This window comes from Epargyreus clarus, unplaced genomic scaffold (assembly GCF_041222505.1).
Source record: "Epargyreus clarus isolate Ecla_fem2 unplaced genomic scaffold, WU_Ecla_fem_2.2 ptg000017l, whole genome shotgun sequence".
Taxonomy (NCBI): domain Eukaryota; kingdom Metazoa; phylum Arthropoda; class Insecta; order Lepidoptera; family Hesperiidae; genus Epargyreus; species Epargyreus clarus.
The window spans coordinates 3,960,183-3,987,104 of record NW_027332225.1 but is presented as its reverse complement, the minus strand read 5'-3'; the positions used below and the strand labels follow the sequence as shown (position 1 = coordinate 3,987,104).

General features: G+C 36.5%; 1 protein-coding gene across 34 annotated transcripts in view; it reads left to right on the top strand.

Annotated features, from left to right (window-relative positions):
• Tm1 (tropomyosin 1) overlaps positions 1-24,713 on the top strand; it is a 40,345-nt gene extending 15,632 nt beyond the window's left edge. For 3 of the 34 annotated variants that reach the window (XM_073081847.1, XM_073081848.1, XM_073081831.1), the window contains 7 exons: positions 6,165-6,298; positions 9,986-10,103; positions 10,993-11,063; positions 13,561-13,636; positions 14,048-14,110; positions 16,282-16,351; positions 21,091-21,427. In XM_073081847.1, the coding sequence (XP_072937948.1) occupies positions 6,165-6,298; positions 9,986-10,103; positions 10,993-11,063; positions 13,561-13,636; positions 14,048-14,110; positions 16,282-16,351; positions 21,091-21,176 (618 nt within the window). In that variant the 3' untranslated portion in view covers positions 21,177-21,427. The other 31 variants (XM_073081851.1, XM_073081834.1, XM_073081850.1 and 28 more) reach the window with 26 other exon arrangements.
• Positions 24,714-26,922: the final 2,209 nt, after the last annotated feature.

Sequence of the window (26,922 nt, the reverse complement as noted above, 5' to 3'; positions counted from 1 at the left end):
ATGATTGAGGTCACCTGATTTAGATGAATATAAAGCAAAAAGTGCCTTGAATAACAGACCTTCATAAATGTCACCATTAGTAAAAAATATTAATTGTTCCTAAGATATTTCGACAGTGTTAAAAAGGACCAGAAAATGTAATTATTTCCAATTTTAGTTATGACTGCAGGCATTTAACGGAACAGAAAACAGGCGCATACTTTCTAAATTGCGTCATACAAATTTCGGTTGCCTGTTCTTGTATGGCTCCCTCGTTGGCCGTCCGTCGGTACGTTGCCTTCGATGACACGACTGCATTGCTCATTTAGTTCTCTGGAAATGAACTAGATGGCGCTACAGCGCCCATTTATACCGAATAACAAGGTTTTATAATAACCTCAAACTACGAATCTTTATTATTTAGGATTTAATGTACCACTCTAATATTTGCTTTTATTATCAAAACCAAATTATTTCGATGGATATTTTTTGTTTGCATTTGCACTAGGTTTTTGTACATTATGTTTTATATGGAAAAAGTTCCCATGATTGTGATTGAGTAAATGTTAATAGTCCATTATATATTTGTTACTTCCGTAGTTTTGTATTATTTGTGGTCGTTGAACCGTATCACCCATCCCATATTTTGGGTTTTCTTTCAAAGCTCGTTGCTGACCCCACAGGATGTAACTTCGCTTGCTTCACTCACTGTGTCAGTAACAGGTGGAGCTAGTGCGTATTGTACGTTGGTTTGTGTGTGACGTTTGCCATTCGTGACTCTCGCTGTCAGACCAATCTTTATTAGAGAATGTGTGATTGTGTTATATATTAATTTTGTTTTGAAACAATTAATCAATACCATTTTAGTTCGCTGTACATTAAAAACTGTCGCGAAACGCTCATATTCGTCAAGTGGTGATAAAGTTGCATAGTCTGGGTTAGTGGCGGCCATTTTATTCGCCGGCTGTGTTCATTCGTGCCGAGCTATCTCCGCGATACGGAGCAGTAACGAACGGAGCAGTCAGTTGGCATTTTCGCGAGTAGGGCGAAGGTGTCTCTAGTTTTTAACTATTTGACACTCGACTTAACACAAAAGTGAATCAAAATGACGACAAATATGCAGCAAGGAACCATTTTAGACGTTTTGAAGAAGAAAATGCGTCAAACCAAGGAAGAAATGGAGAAATATAAGGACGAGTGCGAGGAGTATCACAAACGATTACAAGTGGAAATAATGCGGAGAGAAGAAGTAAGGAAAACGTGCTACTTTTTGTGTTGTGTTGTGTGCAATAGTTATCCAAATGTGCTACGATTTGTGTCAAAATCATACGAGCAAAATATGGGAGTTATCAGTAACCTCGTAGTTATAATATCTACCTATAGTGAGTAATGTCCGGCCATACTTAGGTGTGCCGGCGACGTACGCATATTTGCCTCTCTTTCAGTCTCGTATCTGGCCGCTTAGTTAGAGAGGGAGGGCAAATAGGTATTTTTTTCACGGGTTACATATTCTTTTCCATCGACAACTAGTGTTGTACCGAAAAAACCCGTGTGCCGATTTGATGTATGGTTGGGTTGTGAGGGCTTTTGTGAAATTGGTTTTTAAATAATTAATCAGTACGTGGTAGCACGCCGGTTTCTGTTACACGTAACAGGTTTGGTTGCGTTGGAGGTCGCGTACCAGTCTTGTAGCACATGATGTAGAGCGATCCGGTCCGAGTGGAGTCGTGCACCCTCCAATGCATTTCTCTTGTTCGGAGTTGTCGGGACGTCCTCGAAGGACCGCGCCGACGCCAGGAAGGCGTGTCCGGCTTCTTGCCGTTATCGCCATATGACGTAATTTTATACGGCTGCAGTTCGCCCAACCTTTGTGTATTTCAAATTTCCTAGGATTTGCAATTATGAAGGCTCTGGATAGGTATGTCAGGGTAATAGCCATGTATTTTGCTGTTTTTAAGCAGCCCTTCCTACATTTACCGAGACTTGAAATTTCTATAAAACATTTATGTCTTATCAGGCTTCGTGTATCAAATTGATGATAAGAAATCGTTCACAGAAGATGCTTTATAATATCGTTGAGGCAAATATCAGAAACACTAATCTATGTTTAGTAGGTAGCAGGTACTTATGTTATTTAATCGTTTATTACAATTCGTGGGCGTGAAATTATTGGTTAAAATCTAGCATGTAGGATCCACTTACGCAAGAATACTGAAGTAAATTAAAACTGAATAAATTGAAGCGCTGAAGTGGAATAAACATTCAATTGAGTTAATAAAGCTGTACATTTCAAATAATAAACGTGCTAAATTCTACCTAGCTAATGAGACACCAAAAATGAGTGACTCATCAATTTGTGTTGTTAGGAAGAGCTATGTGGTAAAGGCATAAGCCGTTTTAACAAAACAAATTTCAATTGCGATGAAGCGTTGCTCTGTGCGTGTTATATTACTATTACTGGGTGCCCTATTGTGTTGAACTATCCCAAAAGACACAATAGGCCTGCCCTTAACGTGCCGATCCCACAAATTCAAACAATATACTCGAATCGCCTATTATAACAAAATTATCGGCTGCAGTCAACTGTATCTCGGGTCGATAAATTTAAATTCACAACACAAATTAAATAACTGGTTAGATTTCTATATGGTTTTAAATTTGTCAATAGTAATCGGGTTTGATGACCTCCGTTACCTCCTTTAAAAACTTTGCTTCAGGCGACGATGTTTGTCACTTACACAAAAATAGCCTTAAATGTCAATTTGAATTATGTTTGGGCGAGTTCAAGGTAACCAGGTTCTATAGGTAATAGACAATTGTAATTCGAATGTCGCTAAGAAGTAGATTTGTTAGGAATGATCCGAAAACCCGAATGATCCGAGGCGCATGCCTTAACAAGTGAATGCGATTTTACATACAAATGAGAGTTAGATGGATTTTTTATAGATAAGATTGTTCCACGTAGTGGCCGCCTTAATGACTATAAATGCAGAATGCATTATAGTGATATAAGGCGATAGCGGATCGCGACTATCGCTCGTCATGTATATTATTAGCGTCCACGCACTGATGACGACACAGGATAAAAGGAGAAACTGGGACTAGTTTGTGCTTCCTCGCAACAAGGACGAGTGATGTCATAAACATGTGGAGCCCTCTGAATATAAATAAAGTCGTGTTAGCGAAATATTCCTTGTCACTGTTAATTCCTAACACGTATATTATGTCGACGTTTAACAATGCGACATTGATGTGATACACGTAAATAAAACTGACGTGTAGGTACGTTTAATCACAATAACTGCTATTTGACAAAATCGGATTCTAAAAATATCGATTATCGTTACCGAGGGCGCAACACTATTGAACGAACAGTGTTGCTCGGAATTTAAAAAAAAAAATAAAATAAAAGATAATAAATCGGTAAAAGTAATTAACGTGTTTATAAAAATAAAATTTATAATAATTTAAAAGTAAAAAAAATGTTTGGATGGTTAATAACAAAATATATCACAAAAGGCAGATAGGAATATTGAATTATATCAAATATGTAGGTTATTAGTATGTCGTTCATATTGTCTTTATAGATATACCTAATGAAGATAATTGTACGTAAAAAAATGAATTGTTGATTAATGTATGGCATAGTCTATCGATACACACGCGATCTAATAACTTACTCTGACTGCTATTATATTTTTTGTCCGTTATGTTTCTTGCTTGCAAATGGTTACATTCATCATAGCATATTTCTATTTACGATCTTCTTGAGAATAGTTATGGATTATTATCTTTTTATACATTATAGAGGTAACAGACAACTCTGTAGTCTGAAGGTAAGTGGTGACTGTTACTCACGGACATCTTTGATAACCTCCAGATAATATAACAGTCCTAACTCAGGTCGGTCACAGATCACTTGTAAACTTCTGAGGACTAAGTTCGAACGCCTCGTATAAGTTTCTCCATTGTCACACCTTGAAAACCAGAAAACAGGAGCGTTTAAAACTGTTATTAGATAAAAATAGAGTTGCCACACTCTCTGAAATCGAACCAAGAAGGGTTCGCCCCATCTATAAATTCATTTAAATTCGGAGGTAAAAGTGTATGAAAACTCATTTATATTTGCGTGATATTCCAAATTTAGAAGATTAGTCTGTACAGATCGATAATTAAAAAAAATAACGGTTTTTCGAATGAGGTGAATGTGGCGAACCTAAAAGTAGTTTCAGAAAATTTGTAATCATTTGAAAATTTGTGTCAGACACTTCATTTGTATGATTGTAAAGTGTCCGTCGACATTATGAATACATGAGTCCGACTGTCTTCGTCATCGCCAACACTTATGGAGGGCGACATAACGACATTCGTATTGTTCAGAACATTACTAATTGCATTCTTACTTACCTAATTGGTTATGTTATGAGCATGACTTGCTCCTGTTATCATTGTGTTTATCAAGTCTTGTTACTACAGCTTTAGGAAATGTTGAATTTTACATTCGAAATCACGTGCTTATCAAAAATTAATAATTTAATGAGGAAATCAATATGATTAATTCTTCATCGTTATAAAAGTTATCGTATCGTTGTTGTTAAAGGTGTATGAAGTCGATCAATTTGTAACTCACTAATATTCTGTTCTTCTCATTCGTCTTTTCTTTCTTAGAGAAGATCTAATTCTAGTACAGAAATGGGTAGTTTATAAACTAGGCTTATAGACATCCTGTTATGTCATGTATATATCTTAATTACAATTTTTGAAAATTGTCTTTACAGCCATTTGATAGTCTTACAATCATTCCTTTATTTTTCTTTTTGATTTTTATAATTCTAAGTGGTTGTGTGTTTGTTGAAGTCGGTTAATATTTAGTATGTCATTTTGTTCCAATTAGTTTGTTTGAGTCATTATCATCAGTATTTATTATTTTATAACACTCAAGATACGTTAAGTTAATACGATAAATAGACGTAGTCTTATGTACATTATCTAAATCACTTTTGTGTAAATTTTGAAGATGTATTTTTTACATAATAAATACCTATTATTTGCCTATTGATAAATGTATATTTTCTAAATCTGGTGTATGAGTATCTGTTATCTTTTTAGAATATTTAGCTTGGTTATATTAAATAATAATATTGCTGGAGGAAATAATATATGTTTCTATTGCATTTAATCATGTAATAATGTTTACAATACAAATTTTAATTACCATATAGTAGGTTCTTATTGCGGTTTGGATTTATAAATACTCGTAGAATATTAGGTATTTGTGAGTAATTAGGAGTACGCGTTATTTAATTACTAAGTACAGATACGGCTTCGTTGGAAATGGATTTATTCTCCGAAATTTTAATGTGACCTAATTCAATCAGAAATGGCCATAAAATTGTCTGGAACGGAGTATTATTTATTATACATTGAGATTTTGACGTATATTGTTATGATGTTGAGTTTTCTGGATCCCTGCCACCCAAGGATTGTAGAATAGAATAGGTACCGAGCTAAAATGTGGTACCCTGGAAATTAAGTTGAAATTCCTTGTACGTCTCAACTTATTCTTTTAGTATCATTAAATTGCTAATTCCTCGTACAGCTCAACTTATATTTTAACGTCAATTGCTAGATCTTATTGTTTCTGTATAGTATAATGTGGGGGTGTTATCGTAGTCGGAATCACTGGAACTTTTACCATTATCTCTCGAATGTCTTCTAGAAGTGTACTTCACTTATTGGCACCTCGGGCAGACTTCATATTTGCTTTGTATGATTATTCACAACGTGCTTTGAAATACAAATGTCAATGACGGCTGGATGCCCTTTTTGTTATGTTTCTTTAGGTTTTATTATAAATGAATAACATGTTTTATACAAACTGTTATAACAAATCTTTATCTTAAATTTAAGTTCACGATTTCGAGTCTTATTTGGTAAGGATAGAACCAGAGATCCTTTGCTTGTGGCATGAGCAAAAATATCTGTCTAAATTGATGCCAATCATTTCAAGAAATTATTTGTTTTCTACATGTATAATGTTTATGGTTCTTTCAAAGCCATAGCAATAAGGCAAAAATTGATTCAGTACCTTAACGATGTGACTCTTCGAACGAAATCTTCTAATTATCATCATTCTGCTTTAGACCTTTTTCACACTTAGACTAACTAATGAACTTCTTTCATAGGCCGAGTCCGAAGTGGCTGCACTCAACCGACGCATCCAACTGCTGGAGGAGGACCTCGAGAGGTCCGAGGAGCGTCTCGCGACCGCCACGGCGAAGCTCGCCGAGGCCAGCCAGGCCGCCGATGAGTCGGAACGGTGAGTTCTAGCCTGTATACCTCGCAGCTCTTCTAGCCTGTGTACTTCTAGCCTCGTACACACTACCGTTATACGATCGGCTCTGTGACTTGCTGGCTGTTGTTCCATAACACGTTTGTGTGTTTCCTGCAGTGATAAATTATTTTGGTTAAGTGGCAAACGATAAACAGACTTTTTTATGTTCGATTTTGGATTAATTGGAGTTCAAAAACTTAAAATTGAAAAGAAAATACTGAATATTTAGAACTATTTTTCATCACTGAATATCCTCTAATAAGATTAACAGTAATCATCCTATCCTTGATCCGATTTTAAAATATACTTATTTAAGGAAACCACTGGATTTACTTAATTTTGAAACATTAACAATTGCGTCAAGAAAAAAAATAAATGGATGATATTTTTATTTAGAAACGGATTTATAATATTTTTTTTCTACTTTTGTGCAATATAATAAATGTGAAGAAAGTATCAATGATGTTATGGAATAATAACCTGATTCCACTATCAATGATGTTATGGAATAACAACCAAATTGAACTTTTTATTTTTATAAAAACATAAAGGGGCATTCACGTTACGTAACGCGTGCTATATGAAATGTCAACAAGGTTTTTTATTTATTTTAGTGCCACTTGTTCGCTGTGAATGTCAGATTTTATTACCTATAATTGTTTCACACTTGAGATAATATTATGCAATACACTTAAAACTGTAATGCATTTTCATCAGACACTTACGAGTACGTGAGTATAAAAGGTAATGCATAGTCGATGATGTTATGGAAAGAAATGTTTTATGGTATACGTTTGATGAGTAAAATAGAAAGATACCTACTTCACAGCTTTGAAATATAACGAAGCCACAGATGGATGATTTTATTAGTTATTTTCAGAATTATTGACAAATAAAAAACTGTTTTAGAGAAAATTTACGTATAAATAACCAATAATTTACGTAATAACAAATAAGTATTGCAAACATTTTGGAGATATTTTAGCAGGAAGACGTGGCAGTACTTTATTTACGTAACAATTTTAACTCTCAAAACTCAATTCTCAATACACTTTCTTGTATCAATCTATGTATTTTACTCATCTGAGATGCTATAATAAAAGCGTCGACTGCTATAAAGACACACTTTTTACCATAGCGTGTGCTAGGAAGATAACATGACACGAACACTATATAAAGTTAATCCATCTGTAACGATGATGATCTTTTAAAACGGAAAAAGTGGAATTGAAGTATGCTAGAGATTATTTTAAATAACGGTTCGAAAAGTAGTGAACTAAAAACGCTTTATTTTTAAACAACGTACAATGTGAACGCCCCTTTATTATAAAAATTATATATTATCGATTGTAAAATAAATGAAGATATTTTAAATTTTGTATTTTGAATGTATATTTTTTATTTTTTGTGTGCATGTATTTTTCTTTAATTCTGCCCATAACCACCATATTTTCAACGTATTTTCCAACGAGTTTTTTTTCTATTTTCCGTTCTTAAAAACCGTAGTTTCGTTTCAGTTTTTTTTCTTTTCACTACAATGTTTATTTTCTAAATTGTATCCTATGAAGCGAGCTATTCTTTAGTTAAAAAATAGAACAAATTCCATAACAAAATTTGATTGAATATACGAGAAATGTAAAAGAATAATTAAAGAAAAGCTCCCACACTATAAACTTGAAAGTGTGCTGTGTGACACTTCATCAAAATGTATACCCATAGACCATACTTAACGTGTATCGATGTTATAACATGCATGTGTTTGGCCCCGCACTAACCAGAATACGCAAGGCGTTGGAGAACCGAACCAACATGGAGGACGACCGCGTCGCCATCCTGGAAGCCCAGCTCGCCCAGGCGAAGCTCATCGCTGAGGAGTCCGACAAGAAATACGAGGAGGTGAACGATTGTGATGTTGGAGACGGTGACGCCAAACTTTGTGGCCGCTCGGGGATTGCCGTGCGATTTAAACCCAATGACTTAGAACCAAAATAAGAGCGTACTCTGCAAATGGATTGAAGTCACAAAAGTAAACTAGAATCAATAGGTACGAGTACATACGTAATCTGATGTCAGCGTCATCATTAGTGACGCACAAAGAAAAGTTGATCAAAAAGCGATATTTTTCCTATCATTTGTAAACTCAACTTCATGTGAAATTGATGACATCACTAAAACATAGTGTCAAAATAAACATAGTGTAGTAAGTCTGATTAAATCCGGTAATTGAAACGTATGTCAATATAATTCTTCTAATATTGATGAGCAGGGTGCGCTTGACTATAACAATGAAACCATTAAATTTGGCGAATCATCCGAGGGGTCATAAACTTTGGCGCTAATTATCCACGGTCGTTGCATTTCGCTATCACGCGTTACACACTATTATCAAGTTTAGATAAACACCACGTGACGCGAAATGAAACCACCGTATCATAGACGGAATTAAAGGTAGAACACGGCAACGAAATGTCCCGTTACGGCCGAAGAAAGTGAGAGGCAAAACAGGAATGCTATCCTTGTCGCATGTACCGACTTAACGTTGGTTGTGTGAAAACAAGAATAGATTCTGGATTGTTCTTTTACTTCTGTTAATCTCCTTATTCATAAACGCTCAGCAAAATCATTTGTAAGTTTAAAAGAAACAATATTTTTACAATAAATAATAAGTATAGTGTTTGTGACTAATGCAAGATTGTCACTATAAGTTGGGTATGTTGCCTATTCTATCTATACGTTCTACGGTTGTTACACGTATGTGAGGATCGGTCATAGACTCATGTTTTTCACTAAACGCCATTGTTGCTACAGACGGTTTTTTAGCATTGATTGCCGAGTGTACACCCAGCCGGATACAAGCGGCGCCACCGGTAGTATGAAATTAGCTACAATGATCATTAACACGTAACATAATACGTGGGGGATTGGGTTGCATTAGCTTTACTTGGAGTGAACTTACGCGTGGCTTGAGTGGCCACTGCTCTGTTTATCGTTTATCTGCCTGTGGACGAAGGTCGTTAGACGTTCGTGTTTTATAACTATGTTATCTATGCATCTACTAACGAGGAACTAGGAATCTTGGTAGCTTACGTCATCGCCATAGATGCTAATGTGAAGTGAATTCACGTTTCGTAACTCACGTACGTGTAATAACGTAGCTTAACGATTTCGGTTTAATAGTAAGCTCGGAAATTCGATTTCGAAGTCGTTGGCAACATTATAAAAAATTAAAACAAGTTCTCGCATATTTTGTAACGGCTTCGAAGTTGAAATGAATGTTCGAAAAATTTCGATTGGTCACTTAGAACGAATCGAAGTTTTACATACAATAATTAGTTAATAATGTCATGAAATCCATTAGCTATAATTAAAAACAAATTAAGATACTCTAATTGATTATTTTAATTTGTTATAAACCGTTAAATAGATTGGAATTAGCATTAGCATCACCAGTTTATTCCGTGATATAAATTGATGGTGCGAATGCTAGTTCGATTAATACATATTTCTTTCAGCGATTTATTCCTGCAGGATGCGTGCCGCTTTAAATGTCCTTCGCAGTTGTGTGTGTCGTCTCTTGCATGTCTCTAACTCTTGGGTTACCCTTGATCTGTATATACGTCATCTGAATCAATAGTTTGATCAAATACTCAAGTGTCATGTTCTGGGGTCCAGTGCCCGCAAGGTTCTGGAGAACAGGTCTCTGGCCGATGAGGAGCGCATGGACGCCCTGGAGAACCAGCTGAAGGAAGCCAGGTTCCTCGCCGAGGAAGCCGACAAGAAATACGATGAGGTCTTTGAGAGTGTCGATGTCGTTTGGTTTTGCTTGTCTCGCTTAACTCTTCCAACGAATCCTCGAATTACATACTGCATAATCTTCCAACTTAAATCACCCATTTTTTACTCAAATTTATATTCCGGCAAATATGTTTCTGCATCCAGTATTTTGTTTCTGTGAACAACGCTTCAACCTTTTTGAGTGCCCCTTATTAATTATCTTCAATTCTGCGATCCAATTTTGCATTTGTTGTCATATTTAATTAATTACAAAACGTTGAAACGTTTTCCTCGTCTCTATAAATATCTTACTGCTGCGAATACTAATATTACTATTAATAGCGTGATCAACATATGTGTAGTCTTCAATGTGTGATGTTGCAACTAACGAAATATTCTTCAGTCAAACAGGTATTTGTGCTAACTTCGTTTGGATATGTCGTGTATAGCATGATCTTGTAAATTGATGAAACGTATTGTTGGATTGTTCCCTCCATGTAATCCTTAGCGGGTGACACACTATCTCGGTAGATAAGATAAACTTAACTTTATTCACCTTCGATTGGCTATTCATCGAGGCAGCGGGAATCAAAAGTAGAACATGTATACCAGATGGTGTTAATAATACTGTCCTAATTCCCCTGACATATGACCCTGCGTGGCGAAGGCAGTCTTAAAAGTCAGCGCCCGAACATGGAGTCGTATCGTGCCCGATCTTGCGGTTCTTTGCCTAAAAAGGAAGAACGAGTCCCTGCCTCGCATATGTCGTTACATAAGCCTTACTACCATATATGAAAGGTGCAGTTGCTCAAGACTTTAATAAATGGCATGTAATAGTTGAGAATTTTAACGTTTCATATTGGTGTCAAAGGAAAGATTGTGAGCTTGTTGTGTGGTGTCTCCAGGTGGCTCGTAAGCTGGCCATGGTTGAGGCTGACCTGGAGCGCGCGGAGGAGCGCGCCGAATCCGGTGAATCGTAGGTTTCCAATGTATTTCGCCGAAAGGTCCGGCGCTCCGTTCGATATTGTCACATGCCCAAATAAGTCTTGTTATTATACATTCATTCTATTTCGAGAGGGATCCTAAATTCCTCCGGCGGCATGTCAGACAACATTGAATAGTAGTGTCGCGGTCCTAAGGCTCAGTTTTGCAAGTTTTCGCCACCGTTCTGCATGGTTGTTCATTTGCATTCTTAACATCGCTGCACTGTAACCCGATTTACCTACATTGGTATTTCTAACATCGGCGCTCACTGTTATTTTTTATTGCATGTTCGTTTCTAGGTCGTCCGCGAGTTCGAGCTCAGGAAGGATGCGATATTTTATTTGTTTTTTTATTTTATTTTGCATCTACCATAACATTAACAGTGTTGCCCGTTCAATCTAGTCGTTGAACGGGCAACGTTCTTAATTTTAAGGCCGTACCGGGAAGTGATATTTGCAGACATAACGCTCATGCGAAGCAAGCATCACTATCCTGTTATTGTCAAACTATGAAACAAGGGTTGCCCCATCTCATGGATATTTCTCTATGTATAACTATCATGTCCATGTGTCGACTAAACTTCCGTCTTCAGTGTGTGTATCACTTGAACGTGCCTATAGGCTAGGTTGCCAGGAAATATGTGTGGTATAGGGCAATTTTCGTTTTCAGATATGCACCGCATTACACCAGAATTACTGGCCGTATGCGTGCCGCACATATGCAAGCGCACACATCACATAACGATAACGATAACGCACTAGATAGCACTTAGATATTTTTTTTTAAATTTTACAGAAACTAAATTTTAGAGCTAAATGTTTTGGGACAACCCTCGTTTATATTTACTTGTGAGTTCTGACGCCGCTCTCGACTCCCCGCTTTGTGTGATCCTTTTTTGACTTAAATGTTGTTTTTGTTGCTTGTTTCCTTGCTCTTTATTTTAGCAGGAAAGCGCCCGGTTTCGCAGTTAACATTGTGACTGTAAATACTGTTTTAAGAACTGACCCGTCATTCCAGTTGTGGAATGACGAGATCGACAGTTCAGTCGATCTGCTGTCAAGAGTAAAGAATAACCCAACCTTTTGTGTCCTAACGTTTAACAGTCCGAACTCACCCTATCCTTCCTTTCCTCACAACCTACGCACAAATGACTAGATGTAACGAGTCGCACAAATATTGACGAGGAGCGTAAGACCGAGGCGTGAAGCACAAAGTAGCTTGGCACTGCACCGTGGAAGCGTAAAGTCGAGAGCGGCGCGGGCGGCGAGTGGTAGTTTAGTGTGTGTTGTGTGTGTGTGCGTGGGCGTGTACTAACGCTCGGCGGGCGGTAGGTGGCGCGCAAGCTCGTCATGATGGAGCAGGACCTCGAGAGGGCCGAGGAGCGCGCGGAGCAGAGCGACTGGTGAGTACCGTTGCCTCCACATCAGCGACGATGGTGCTTCTGCGGCCATTCACTGCTGGACTCGATTGTGTACTATACGAAATTTATCTGACCAATGGTAAAGTAACTTACGCAATATTAACTAGTCCTAGCAAGGTTACTGGTAATGTTGAAGTTGTGAAATTAAGTTATTGGATACAGAAAGATTTTTTCGATTCGTTCATGGATTTAAAAAATATAAAGCCTTCTAACCTTGTGAGGTATCACAGAAGCTTTTTATAAATTCCATATTTTTCGATTGACATAAATGTAAATTTCTGATATCTTTTCATATAAGTTTAGCAGTGGATGTTTAAAATAGTAGTTCGAATTCAATATATTTTTTTAATATTTCTTCTCTTAATTATTCCAATAAAATTGTGAATATTTCCATAATTACTGTAGTTGTAGCACTAGTAACTGTCACTTGTAGATGATAATTAAGTACACACTGCATGTTCATGTTGATAGCTACTGGGGCGATAACTTTTACAAATAACTCATTGGAAACACGGTTAGTTGTATCGTTACATTTTAATTCGTTTATTATTCACGTTTAAATATTTACTATATCAGTAGCTATCAACAAGCTGAATAAACAGTTTCATTTCTATAACAGGCACGTGCTTTTTACATTACTAATAAGTACACTATACTATTAAGATCAGTTATATTTGTGCCATCTGAAAGGGCAAGAATTTGGGTCGAAATAATAATACACGTTGATTGATCGATGTTATTGTTGAAGCCGTAATGTTTAAAACATAAGTATGGTCTTGTGTAATCTCTGTTTTGATCAATCCTGAGCAATAATATTAATGATCTTGTTTCTTTATATAATAATGCGAATTCAGTTCATTCGTAAATTGACGAATACGGAAGTTAAGCATGCATAATTATATCATTTTGTTTGTGAGAATTAAATGTTTTGAATTTTAAATATTAGTAGATGCGGGTTCAGTAATCAGTATTAACTTTATATTATATAATTCTGGGACGTGGTTTTAGTAAACTTAATGATTGGGCAGTAAAGTTCAGTAGAAATTGATTGTTCATTTTAAAATTCCAGCAAAATCGTCGAGCTTGAGGAGGAACTCCGCGTTGTCGGTAACAACCTGAAGTCCCTGGAAGTCTCCGAGGAGAAGGTATATCATCTTTTTTGTATTTCTCCCTTAATTAGAATAAAGTTCATAGAAGTAATCAAAATAATGAAGATTCTAATGAATCAGTTACAGAGCTAGAGAAAGATGCTGAACATCATGACCATAGCTAGATGTTGGCTATCGGTGTTGCTAAATTTTGAAAAAGCATCCCTTGCTCGCCCTTATAATTTTTAATTTTACTGTTCTTAAAGTCAACATCATTGGACAATGATTTGAATGATGCACCAACGCCACCAACCAATTAAATAGGAAAATTCAGGACTTAAAACATACACCTATGTTACAATTCGAATGTTATAGTTTTTAAGTTCAGGTGATCTTCGAGATTTTATTTAGAGAATTGAATAAATATTAGTAACTATAGAGTAATAAAATGCGTACCATTTTACACAGGCCAACCAACGTGAAGAGGAGTACAAAAATCAGATCAAAACCCTCACCACCCGCCTAAAGGAGGTGTGAATGCGAACGAGATCGGTTCTTTGCGCGAGTGTTTTGTACGCTTGCCTAACTGCATTCTATCGCACACACCCCTTAGTGAAGTCTCTGGGCCTCGATTATCATAAACCATAATATTATCTGCAGTAATATTCCTAATGTTTAAAATAGTTTGATTATTTTCAAAATATGGCTATCATAAACAAGGCTCAGAACGTAGTGTGTCTCTTTCCGTTTTCTGAATTTTGATTCTTGATTCATTGTTTTAGTTGTGTTAGTAAACATAACAGATAACCGTTGTAACATAGCTTTTAGTGTTGTCTTTTATTTAATTGACATCTTCTCAAATGGTGTTCAATAGTGTAACCGTAAAATAAACAGAAGTTTTTTTACGGTCACCACTGACACTGCATGGAATTTCCGTTTTCGCTGTTTTGTGTTATTTCGTTAACAAATAATAATCACAGGCGACGCAAAGAGAAGAAACATTCGAGGTTCAAGTCAAACTACTCGACGCACAGCTGAAAGAGGTAAACGCAGGAAGGGATGAGTAGCTAGATCTGGTAACGGTTGTAGAGTCGGATCACGCTCATCGCCATGTTATAAGGATAGATCCTTGCCGGGCTTGTACATGTGCATATATACATTATTATCCATACGGTCAAGCTTTTCCTGTATTCAGTAGAGGTTAGAAAGGGCTATTTCGTTGGTGTATCTCGTATAGTCTAGTGGCTGTCAGCGGTTGGTGCTTCATCTATGTATACTTCGTTTGTAAGAAGTCTATCTCTATTTATACTTGTGTATTAATTTCATTTTTTTTCTATTTATTATGTATGTTCGTATGCCTATGTTGTGATTGTACGCTTTGTTTTATTTAAATGTATATTTTGTTTACTTTGTGCAGTAGTTTTATATTTTCTAAAAATATTTAATTAAAATTTCGCGTATTGATATCGTAGACTGCGTATTCGTTTTGTACGTTATGTTCGTCAACCAGTTCCAATTTGTTATTTACTTCATAAATTTTACGATCAAGTTTTTTGGAACATTAAACTTAGACAACATAAAATAATTTCTAGTCTTTTACATCAAAAGCATGCGTACAGTCACAGCTAGGTAGAGGCATGCCGGTGGCTTGCGAGTATTGCCAGTAATGAGTCGTGTGTGGCTAGGCGATGGCGTCGCGCGAACACGTCGAGGATAAGATCCACAGCCTCTCGCAGAAACTGACGCAAGTAAGTCATCACCGGACAGCGGGGGCTTTGGTCACTGATAATATCAAAGAAAGTTAAGAGTGAAGAAACACATGTGAATATAACATGTAAATACATGCCACTTGTGGGCACGATGGTTTCCATAAAATTGAATTTTAAGGAGGAGTTGAAATTATAATAATTACTTGTTAATTATAATTCGGTAGGGAAAATTAACCTACGTGAGATTTTAAATAGTTGACTAGGTATAAGAATAGCTTGTACAGCTAAAAAATGAGAAAACGTGACATTATTATAATTTTTGTTATTAAATAGTTTTGTTGGATTATTACGATCAATAATTTTAATCTTTCTGTAAAAACCTAGGGATGTCCTATATTTTAATATGTCGATATTATAAGGAAACCTTTTTTTATGTGACCAAAGCTACCTGAGGAGTTTCTGTCTTATAACGTCATAATTTTATTATATTGTCATATTCATTATATAGGCTTCATATTTTGAGGGTTAATGGTTATTTGTTAATAGTTATAGCCTCCGCACATAGCCGCTTTCGGTAAAGGTAAATTGCATGGGTTGATGTGTTGCTTTCCCTGTACAAATATTTGTGTGTCTATAACAACTTTATCGATTAAGATTTTGTATTTGTTTTCTATATTTTTCAAGTCGATTTTTAACTATTTTTAACATTTTAAAATGTTTAATAATTTAAATTTAAAAAATGAGAATTTAATTTAATTTTCACTAATTAAACAATAATAGTTTGCATGCGTGATTTTATTTATAAAAACAGTTTATTTTCTGGCGCAAAAGTTCGGAATACAATAAATATTGTAGTACGAGTATGTATATTGTATTATTCAAAATCTGTTTTTTGTTCAAATGTAGTATTTTTTTCTGATAAAAGAAAAGTCGACAGAAAATAGGCTGTTTCTTTGAAGTTCACAATTAAAGATGTTATCATAAAATTTTCAGGCTGAAGCGCGCGCCGAATTTGCTGAGCGCTCTGTCCAGAAACTTCAGAAGGAGGTCGACAGGCTTGAAGGTAAATTTTATTCATTGTCTCTCATAATTGGTCATTTTTTTCAGGCTGAATCTTGATGAAGTAGTATATAAATCGATTGTATTATATGCTGCTATTTAATTAGCTTAATTTTAAGAATGTAAAGACTATTTTTCTTGTACAACAAAGAGTTGAATGAATGCTGCAGATTAACTACTTCATCAACATTCTTATTCATTTTATAAACAAATTTATAATGTGAAGAATATGATGCGCAACTATAGGATATTGAAGTTATTTATTAATGACATTTTTAATGAAGGTTTCGCAGACATTCACAGTTTATATTCCACACCAGAAGCTGGCTAAGTGATTTTTTAAATACCTCTGAAGTCAAGTTACGTTTGAGTAATAACCAAAGCTTTGAACATTAAAACGCACTTACCATAATCAGCCATCGGTTGAGCTGTTTGAGTTTCAAAGCTGTATAATAGATGTGGAAGCTTATTTTAATTTTATTGCGCTAAAATTCTAGCTTATTTTCTTTTTTTTTCTTTTAATAGTAACAGACCTAGTTATTTTTTATGATTTTTTCTAAGTTTTGTAGATTTGTCAAAGTTGTACATGCCAATATATCAATGTCCTTCCTTCCTTCCTTCCAGTCCTTTTAGGACTATTCTACAGGATAATTATTTTTAATGTATTTATCTAGGTGGCATTTACAATTTTGTTCTTTATAATTTCATTTATGCGTTGTTAGCATGGATTTTAAATGTGTCCTACTAGATTGCTCGAAACCTCGATGTTATTTGATATTTGTGATTTCTGCATGTTTTTTAGATAAATGTTGTTTTTTCCTTATTTTTGCCTGATCCATTTGATACGAATGTTCTCGAATGTAGCCAAAAATAAAAGTATAATGATTAATTTCATCGGTTTATCATCGTTATCTCTCGATGAGCCATTTTATTGTGAATTCTAAATGTGTAGTAATGTAGTCGTCATTCGAGAACGTTCGCATCATCTCATGTGTTGTGTGTGACTGACCGTGGCCGCGTCCGATCTTGCAGACGATCTGGTGGCCGAGCGCGAAAAGAGCAAACTCCTGCAGGAGGAAATGGAGGCCACGCTCCACGACATCCAGAACATGTGAACGCCCCGCCCGCGTTACCCGCCCGTCACACTCGACATCGACCTTTTAATGTCGACCGATTCCCATCACTAAACTTTATAAAACCGCGACCGAGCCCTCTTGGCACTTTACGGGACGCGATTTATTCGAAACTTTTACTTTTTTTTCTTTTATTTATTAACCGTGATTCTTTGCTTTAGTTCTTATGGATTTACCTTTTATATTTACTTTTATCTTATGACAGGACGAGTGAGACGGGCGGGTAAATAGATGTTACTAGATTTAGAGTAATTGTCAGCCGCTTTTTTTTATTGTAACGTCAAGATCGAGTGTTCGCTACGACACCACTGCCATGTGCAATTTTTTTATTTCATACACAAAGTACTAATATAATTTCCGTATGCTGTTGAGAAGTGTATTTCCTCATTCGTTGTAGTCATTATTTAACGAGCGTGTCTGTTTATGAGTCTATTTAAGATCAATGTTACGGAGATGTATGCAGCTAAAGTGATCGCTTTGTAGCACTTCTATTGTAAGAATGTGACATTCCATTACGAGGACCAAACATTTCGGAATTATAGCACTATTAATATAAAATGCACATGATTTGTATAAAACGGCATTTCTTATTCGTGTAGAGTTATTCCTACTCGATTACGGCAATAAGTGCATTTCTACTGTAAACGAAACAAGTGCACCGTTTGCGATTTTTTTTATGAATTCTTTATTTACTTAATTGTAGAGAAGAGATTAGATATTTTTTTATTTAATGAGTGATGGTAACACGTAAAATATTGATATTTATAGGCATATGCTCGATATGAAGTATTGATATTCTATATTGTTTCAAGTATGATTCTTTTCTTGTGTCATAATTACAGTTTGTTGTTATTTATTTAAATTAATCGATGAATAAATGACGACCGTTTCAATGTTGTAACATGATTTGATGTAAATTCCGTATTTTGCGCTGGAGTTGTATAAACTGGCCATCTGTCGAGCGTCCTCGCGCGGCTCGCGACACACAAGCACAGTATATTATTGAATAGCGTTCGATCGACCGAGGGAAATCCGTCTTTTAAAATGTTATCGATTAATGAATTGATAGATAAGTTCGTGAGAAATAAATTAATGATTTTAAGAGTATTCTAACACAAGTGTTTATAAATATATTATATTATTATTTTTAGCTTGTTGTATTTTTTTACTAATTCGTGTGATCCTCCTCATTCTACCCCCTCACTATAACATCATCGATTCCATCAGCTATAATACGAATGTAATCAGCCACGATTCATTATACACTGAGTATCAGCATATCACCGTAACCGACATTAAAAGATTCCAGTTCATTCATTTTCATGGGAAGTCCGCCATTGTGAGTAGTACGAAGTTGTGCCAGTGTGTAAGGGAGCGGCATGAAACTGAATCATTCCGACGGGGCCATTCACGACTTGTAAATATCATCATCGGGAGCGCGGGAAGGGGACGACAGTGTTAACGCATGCTTCCCGGCCGAAGAAACGTTTCGTATCCAAGACTTGAAGAACACCCTCCAATCCTAGTAGCCAATTAGTTACGCATGGAGGTGTTAACGCATGACCCGATATGGAGTTTACCGGCGTGATTGTATAGGAAGAACCGAGTAGAGAATGAGCGGGGCATGAAGGTGCTAACGCATGACCATTCGAGTCTAGAAGTTTAGTCACCTTCTGATAAAACCAGCATGAACAAAGAGTCGGATCTCATCCTAGTGATTAGAGCAGCATGGAGATCCTACTCCTTTCGTGAGTCATCTGTGAACTGGAAGCTCATACCCATCGCCTGCCGCAGATGACCTGATCAACGAGATCGAGAAGTACAACGATATCGGAGACGACATCGATGACTCCTTCGTAGAACTCATTCCCGGCGTCGATCCTAATAGAAGACAAATAGAAGCGGCCCGAGAGGCGGCCCGGAAGGAGGAGGAAAAAAGGAAAGCCGCAGAGGCCGCGGCCGCCGCGGCTGCTGCAGCGGAGGCGGCCGCCAAGGCCGAGGCTGAGAGACAAGCGGCAGAGGCCGCGGCCAAGGCCGAAGCCGAGAGACAAGCGGCCGAGGCGGCGGCGGCGGCGGCCGCAGCGGCCGAAGCGGCCAAACAGCAACAAGCTGCCGAAGGAGCCCCGCCCGCCCCGCCCGCAGAGGGTGCACCGCCTGCCGAAGGAGCACCGGCTGCACCACCAGCCGAGGGGGCCCCGGCCGCACCACCAGCCGAAGGGGCGCCGCCGGCCGAAGGTGCCCCGGCCGCCCCACCAGCAGAGGGAGCTCCCGCTGCACCACCAGCAGAGGGGGCGCCCGCTGCACCACCGGCCGAAGGAGCCCCTGCCGCTCCCCCAGCCGAAGGAGCTCCTGCTGCACCGCCCGCGGAAGGTGCTCCTGCTGCACCACCAGCTGAGGGCGCTCCTGCGGCCCCCGCGGCTCCTCCAGCCGAAGGTGCTCCAGCGGCTCCCGCTGCGGCACCCGCTGCGCCCCCAGCAGAGGGTGCTCCTGCCGCTCCCGCTGCCCCTCCAGCTGAGGGAGCCCCTGCGGCCCCCGCTGCTCCCCCGGCGGAAGCAGCCCCCGCCGCCCCCGCCGCGCCACCAGCCGAAGCCGCCCCCGCCGCGCCCGCCGCACCGCCGGCCGAAGCCGCGCCGGCCGCCGCTCCTGCGCCCGCTCCCGAAGCAGCTCCCGCGCCTGCGGCCGAGGCAGCTCCCCCGTCATAATAAACACTATTCGATTTATATTACCTCTTTAAAATATTTCGTCATAAATTTATGAATGTGCACCCGGTCATCGGCAGAGGGAATAGGGCGAGCGCGACCTCATGTAAAATGATATATATTTTTTATATTGTAAATAAATTATCGGAAACGTAGCTGATGGAATGGTAATTCGGTCCCCCTAACTGGTTCCGTCGACCCCCGACCGATTAGGTGAACGCATGCGTGTGGTTGGCGATATAATAACGAGCGAGACGGAACGAGGTCTGACGGCGATGGTGTCCGCAGACGACCTGATCACGGGCAAGGAGCTGTTCCACGAGATCGGGTCGGAGCTGGACGGCGCGTTCAACGACATGGGGCTGCCGAATACGACACCGGCCGGGCGCACCTGCGACCGCTGCACGTGCTGCCATTGACTACGCTAACATCTAAAGCTTCTCGTTACGCATTTAAGCTAGGGACTCTGTATTTTTTTCTTGTTTCGACCGCTATCTTCTATTAAAACATCCAAGACGCAGTTTTACCGCTTTCTAAGTTGCATGAATCGGAGTGTCAGATCGATAACACTTTTAAGGCAAACTCGAAAGCTTTAAGCGACTACGACGCATGGCTTCGGTATAACAAGGATTGTAACACGTAAGCATAACTTTTAATTCATTCACACGCTCTCAGCAATTCTAATTTGCTTCAAAACTTGACTTTGAAGAGTTATGTAGAGTTCAAGTATACACTACCTGACAAAAGAATTTTAATAATATTTTTTGTGATTTGATCATATTTTTTAAATATTATATTCATTAATTAAATAAAAATTGGCAAGCAAACTATTAGTAAATTCAATTGAATGAGACATTTGGCAGACTTTTACATTAGATTAGTGAATATTTGACATGTAATCCTATGTTCAGACGAGCTTGTGGCCGAGAAGGAGAAATACAAGGACATCGGTGACGACCTCGACACCGCGTTCGTGGAGCTCATCCTTAAGGAATAAGCGTAGCGAGCGAGCTTGGGCCAGCCAGCCAGGCTAGGCCAGCCAGCCAGCTAGCCAGCTAGCCAGCTAGCCAGCCAGCCAGCCAGGCCATTCCAGCACTGCACAATGGCGTCTATCCGCCCGCGATTCACAAGATCTGCAAATAATTTACTTTATATTTTATACTCGGTTAAAGTATTACAATGCATACCATAGATTTATGGCGGTATTTATTTTCGATTAATATATAATAAATAATTTATTATTCAGTATCTTTGTTTTTTTACTATAGCCCCTTGTAAAAAAGAATCGCAACGTCAGTGTAGATAAATTTTAACTTTTCAGTTGTATATTCTATTTAAGTAATACTTCTATAATATTTTAGTTGTAAAAGTACACATAATAGCTAAATTCAGTATATTTATCTATGTTTTTAGACTTGCATGTAGGTTTTTATTTATGATTACAATAAATTACAATATACCTAAGTTTTTAATTATTATAGTTAACTGGTAATAATACATGACATATACTAAGAATATATTTCTTTTCCTTTACAAATATTAAATAAGAAATCAAGTAATAATTGAGCATCATAGCAAATTACACTACTTTCAAAATACATAAACCAATATATTTTACTTTAAGTAGTGAAACTGTAATTTAGACTTATAATTTTATCAAAAATAAATTGGCCACATAGTTTCTACAATTAGTTTGTGATTCATAATTAAATTTTAAATCTTAGTCAAAAATAATGGAATTGGCCCAATCGCTTTCAATATACGTAATGCGTAATAATATATTGCATAGGCAGCACGTAATAAGCATTAAGTACCTACAAGTAAGTATACTATTTAAGTAATTACCTAGTAGTTAGTACATTACTGATGTGATCTGATACGTGGAATAAAAATAAGTATTTTTCAAAGTACCTATTTTTGTCTTGATTTTTGTACTGTAAAAAGTGTATAGTGAAGTTTTCTTATTTTATTTATCGTATCAATTTCACATCAAAATGTAAGCTCGTGTAGTGTAGTTTAGAACAATGATGTAAATAGGGCCAAGTCGATTTTTTTAATAATACGAGTAGTATTTATTTATGACTTTTTGATATTTTTATGGCGAGTGCATAATAATAAAAGCGCTGTGGTATCTGATGACTTAAGATGACTTGGTAAATTATCCAGTGAACCAATATGTGAATACAGTTTAAAAAAATAGAGTTTGGTTCTCATTATTATCAACATTATAATCACATGCAATATAAATAGAATATTATGTACCTAGTACCTATAATTATCTACTAATAATAAGAATAGACTTGGCCGTATTTAATAAATATGCATTTATGTTGTTTTATGTGGATTAGTACTTATCTTGCTATTTTTAGTGTTGTTTAGCTATGCTTAAATTTGCTTTTATATGCATTTTTCAAAAACACAAATTTGATATTGAAATTTATTAAAGATTCACATTATCGCCTTTATATATAATTAATAATACCTATATTATATTAAGTGACTCACTACGATATCTAAAGTCTAATTCATAATCATAATATCATATTTACTAATAAAATTAATTGTGTAATAAAATAATTCTAACATTACAAATGGATGTAAGGTCCTAATTCTAGAAAGAATATCCATTCTTTTCTCAGAATGAGTTAACGTTTGATATTACTCGATTATGCCAGTGCCAATTGCCATGGCACTGTCAGCTTATTGCAGTTCATATTTTGCTTGTTACTCTTTAAGTCGGTCACTATAGAGAACAGACCAGACATCCATTTCGTACTTAATGTATTTTATTAATTTACTTTGACTAACACACTAACATGTCACTAACATTTACTACAGACGAGGTGGTGGAAGAGCGCAGTAAATACAAGGCGATCGCAGAAGAAGTGGACCAGACATTCGCCGATCTCTCCGGGTACTAAGTGGAACGCAGCCACGCGCCATTTTAAAACGGCGGGAAATTGCAAGCAAATATGGCGGGTGTGATTTTCTCTAAAACATAGATTAATATCTGCATTATTTTATATTTTGTATGACTGTGAGTCACTAATTTTTAAATAAGAGTGCTAATTAGTAGCGGGATATGATCGTGTTATATACAGAAGGTCACATCTGTTAAGCTTGACAGAAAGTAAGGATTTAATTGGATTGCTTATTATTTGCACAGCTCATATGGAAGACGCCGTAAACAATTTTCGAGCTTCAACAGTGTAATTTTGCCTGTGGTATTTTTAACAGCCTTCTAAGTCCATATTGCCTTCATATACCACTCACAGCTGCTAGAATTTTAATGCTAGAATAAGAAAAGTACCTTCATTAACAGAAAAAAAGATGTACATACTAAATCAATGTTAATATTTTTGGAAAATTAAACTATAAAGCTAAGGGTTCTTGTACACGAAGCACTTATGAGTGACTAGCATAAGTTGCTCTTGCAATATTACGAAAAGATCGAAGGGTCATATAACTAAGCGATGTTTTAACATCTCGAGGTATTTAAAGACTAATATTTAGTCTATAATCACCTCGAGGTTTTCCCAAGAACTTTATTACATATGCGAGTGTTCCGTGTGTTGAACCGAATTGTTGGTAATTGAGATACATAAGAAAACTAGAAATTTATTACAATATATCTGTTATCCTGTTGACAAATGTTGGATCACAGCTGTAAAGAAAACAAATATATTGCAGAATTAAACTTAAAAGTATGTACCTATAGATCTAAATGTGCTTGAATGCTAAAAGTAGGCAAAAATATCTAGGATTGTGAATGGATTATGGTAAATTGGGCTTCTGTGATACGATGTGGCATTTACCTATGGCGTTTGTATTGAAATATTACTACTTAAGAAATTTAGAAATTTAAATTCCGAAAATTATGTTGTATGCAGTCAATTGGTATTTAAGTTAAGCTGGCGATTGACTTGCAACAAATTGCCTGTAATGTATCATTTGAGGCAACTTTGTGCGTAATAGAAACTCGCTCGAGTCGGTACATTACACCTAAATGTTGCAAGTCAGTCTTCGCCTTTATAAATATGTTTTTGAGAAATAAGCATACGAATTCAGTGCAGAATAATTGAATTATACGTACGGTTTAGTTCGTTTAGTTATTCCTTGAGTTATATGCGATAGGTATATGGCATTTTTTATTTTGTGCATTCCTTTCTTTCTTTTTTAATAATTTTCACATATTGACAAAAATTTGCCACTTTATGCGTAAATGAAATGGAACATGAATAAAAAAGTAACATGATAGTCAACGAAAAGTGTCATTTGTTAGGAGTTCAAATAATTAGTTTATTTTAAGGTTTTCATATTGAACATTGAGAACACTGCTACAAAGGGATTCTTCACATATATCGACGCGGAATCAAATCTAACCGACCGTAGAATACCTACGAGTAGGTAATGTCACTGCTACGGTATGACGTCATTTAGCCAAAATGCTGACATTTCTATTTACCTCTCGCTCATTCTCTATATGAGCGGGAAATATTTACGAAGGCGGCCATTTTGTATTTTGTGTTTGTTCTATTTTTTAATAGTTACGTAATCCCCGTCGATAAGTATAAAGGAACCCTCAAAGAAGCTTTCACACCTTGCAGCGAATATTTCTACCACCTATATGAGCAATGCTAGAACTAAAGTTATGAAATAACGTAGGAATATATTTTTATGAACTAAGAATCAAAAATCAAATTGAAAAATTGAAATCACTGCCGTAACGATTTTTATTTGGGTTTTTGTGATAAAGCAATAATTGTATTCACTTTCTTATTGTGTAGTAAAATTAAATCTTATGAGAAAGAATCGAGTTAATATGTACCGACCTTTATGATTATAATCGTTTAGATATTTTTAAAAGGCGTCCTATGTTTTTAGTTTTTATTTTCAAATACATACATGTTATAGATTTTGTAATCTTTGCTATACAATTTAATATTATTCAGAATTATACTTTTGAAACAGTTAGCGGACATTAAACCATCGAAATATTTTGAACTTAGAGGTCTAGTTTAAATTACGTTACAGATTTAGTTGGGGTCATAGAGAATAAAAAAATGTAGAGGCGTGCAAAGAGGTAAATTAGCTTTATGCCGTCATATACAATTAAAATGCCTTGAAAAACAACGTAAAACCTATTAATGAATAACGAGGCATGTAACTATTTTTTAGAGATTGCTAGAATTCAAAAATTAGTCAGTTTCGTGTAACACCGTTCGCGCGCGAATTTTTGTAATTTCATATCCTTTTCAAAAGTTAGTTGAAAAATATTATCGACTATTAAATTAAAAATAAGTGACATCATCAGAAGAATGGGCAATCCGTCAGTAGGATACTATATCTATGGGCCAATCAATGTAAAAACTGTTTGAAGTGTGCGAGAAATTCTGTGACGTATTTTAATCTGTGACCTCTTACATTTTAATCAATTAACGTATTCCATTATTAAGTGACTTCCGTAGCAGAACATTAGGTTATCCATGTTTTATAAGCTTTTCCATACTCTTAATAATCGTAATATTTTATAATCCAAGGCCGGTGGGCTATTTTTAAAGTAGCTTTTCTTATTTATAAAGTGTGTTGAAGCTTTGAGGAACCTTTCCACTCTGAAAATATACGTTTATATATAATTATTCTTTGTTTTATTTTACCATTGTTCAATGATTGCCCTACCCTTGGAGTTGGAATCCCCTCAGGATAAAAATAGTTTAGGCAATAACTACGCTGGCTAAGTCAAGATTGTTAGACCAAGCCTGAAGTACTATCTCCCAAAATGGTGTTAATCAGAACTAGATTAGGTAGATTAGAATGTGAAGTGGTTATTGATGCCTATGGACATTGCTAACTAACTCCAAATATAATGGTAGTCTACTTGTAGCATATATTATTTAATTCCTTATATACTTCAGATTGTATACCTTATATACTTACTTGTACAAAATTCCGATCTTATGCTTAGTCAAAAATGATAAGATTTGATGATCGTGAATAATCAATCGATCATGCATAGCGACTAAAAAATTGACAACATGCTTTTAAGCTTTCATTTATTATTGAAGGTCGACATAAAAATATACTGAAGTCAAAATCACTATAGAATTGTAACAATAGTATCGTAGTGGACTAACCTAGTCGTATGTATTACAATTACACATACCCACGACTCCTACGTTACACATATCTAACACATAGCGCCTACCTTACTATCCAGCAAAACTTAGTTGGCGAATAGATCCGACTGAATAGTGCCTACGTTACTATCTAGCAAAATTAACTTGGCTAATATATCCGATTGAGCGTAGGTAATTGAAGATCGAATTTACTGAATGTAATGTGAAATATAGAAAGTACTATGTGTATTTTATTTGGCTATACGAACGTGTACGTTGTAATGTAAGTTCATGTAGTTTTCGAGACCTATCGATGTACATTTTACGAGTTATCGTTTTTTATGACCCAGATTAGTCTCGGTTGAGCTTCTCATAAAACATGATATTTTTGCATTTTTTCTTGAAACATTTTTAACATTTAGAGATCATAAACGGCGCATGAAATATATTTTTTGTATAATACAAATTCTGTGCATCTACTTCCCTTTTCATCTCTCGAATTGGACCGGAGGAAAGGCATTGTTAAGATAGAATAAAAAATATTTACCACTACCGTGATAATTTAAGAAAATTGTGTCATTTTTGTTTAAAATTGCAATTCATACACAACGCATGCTCCATTATATA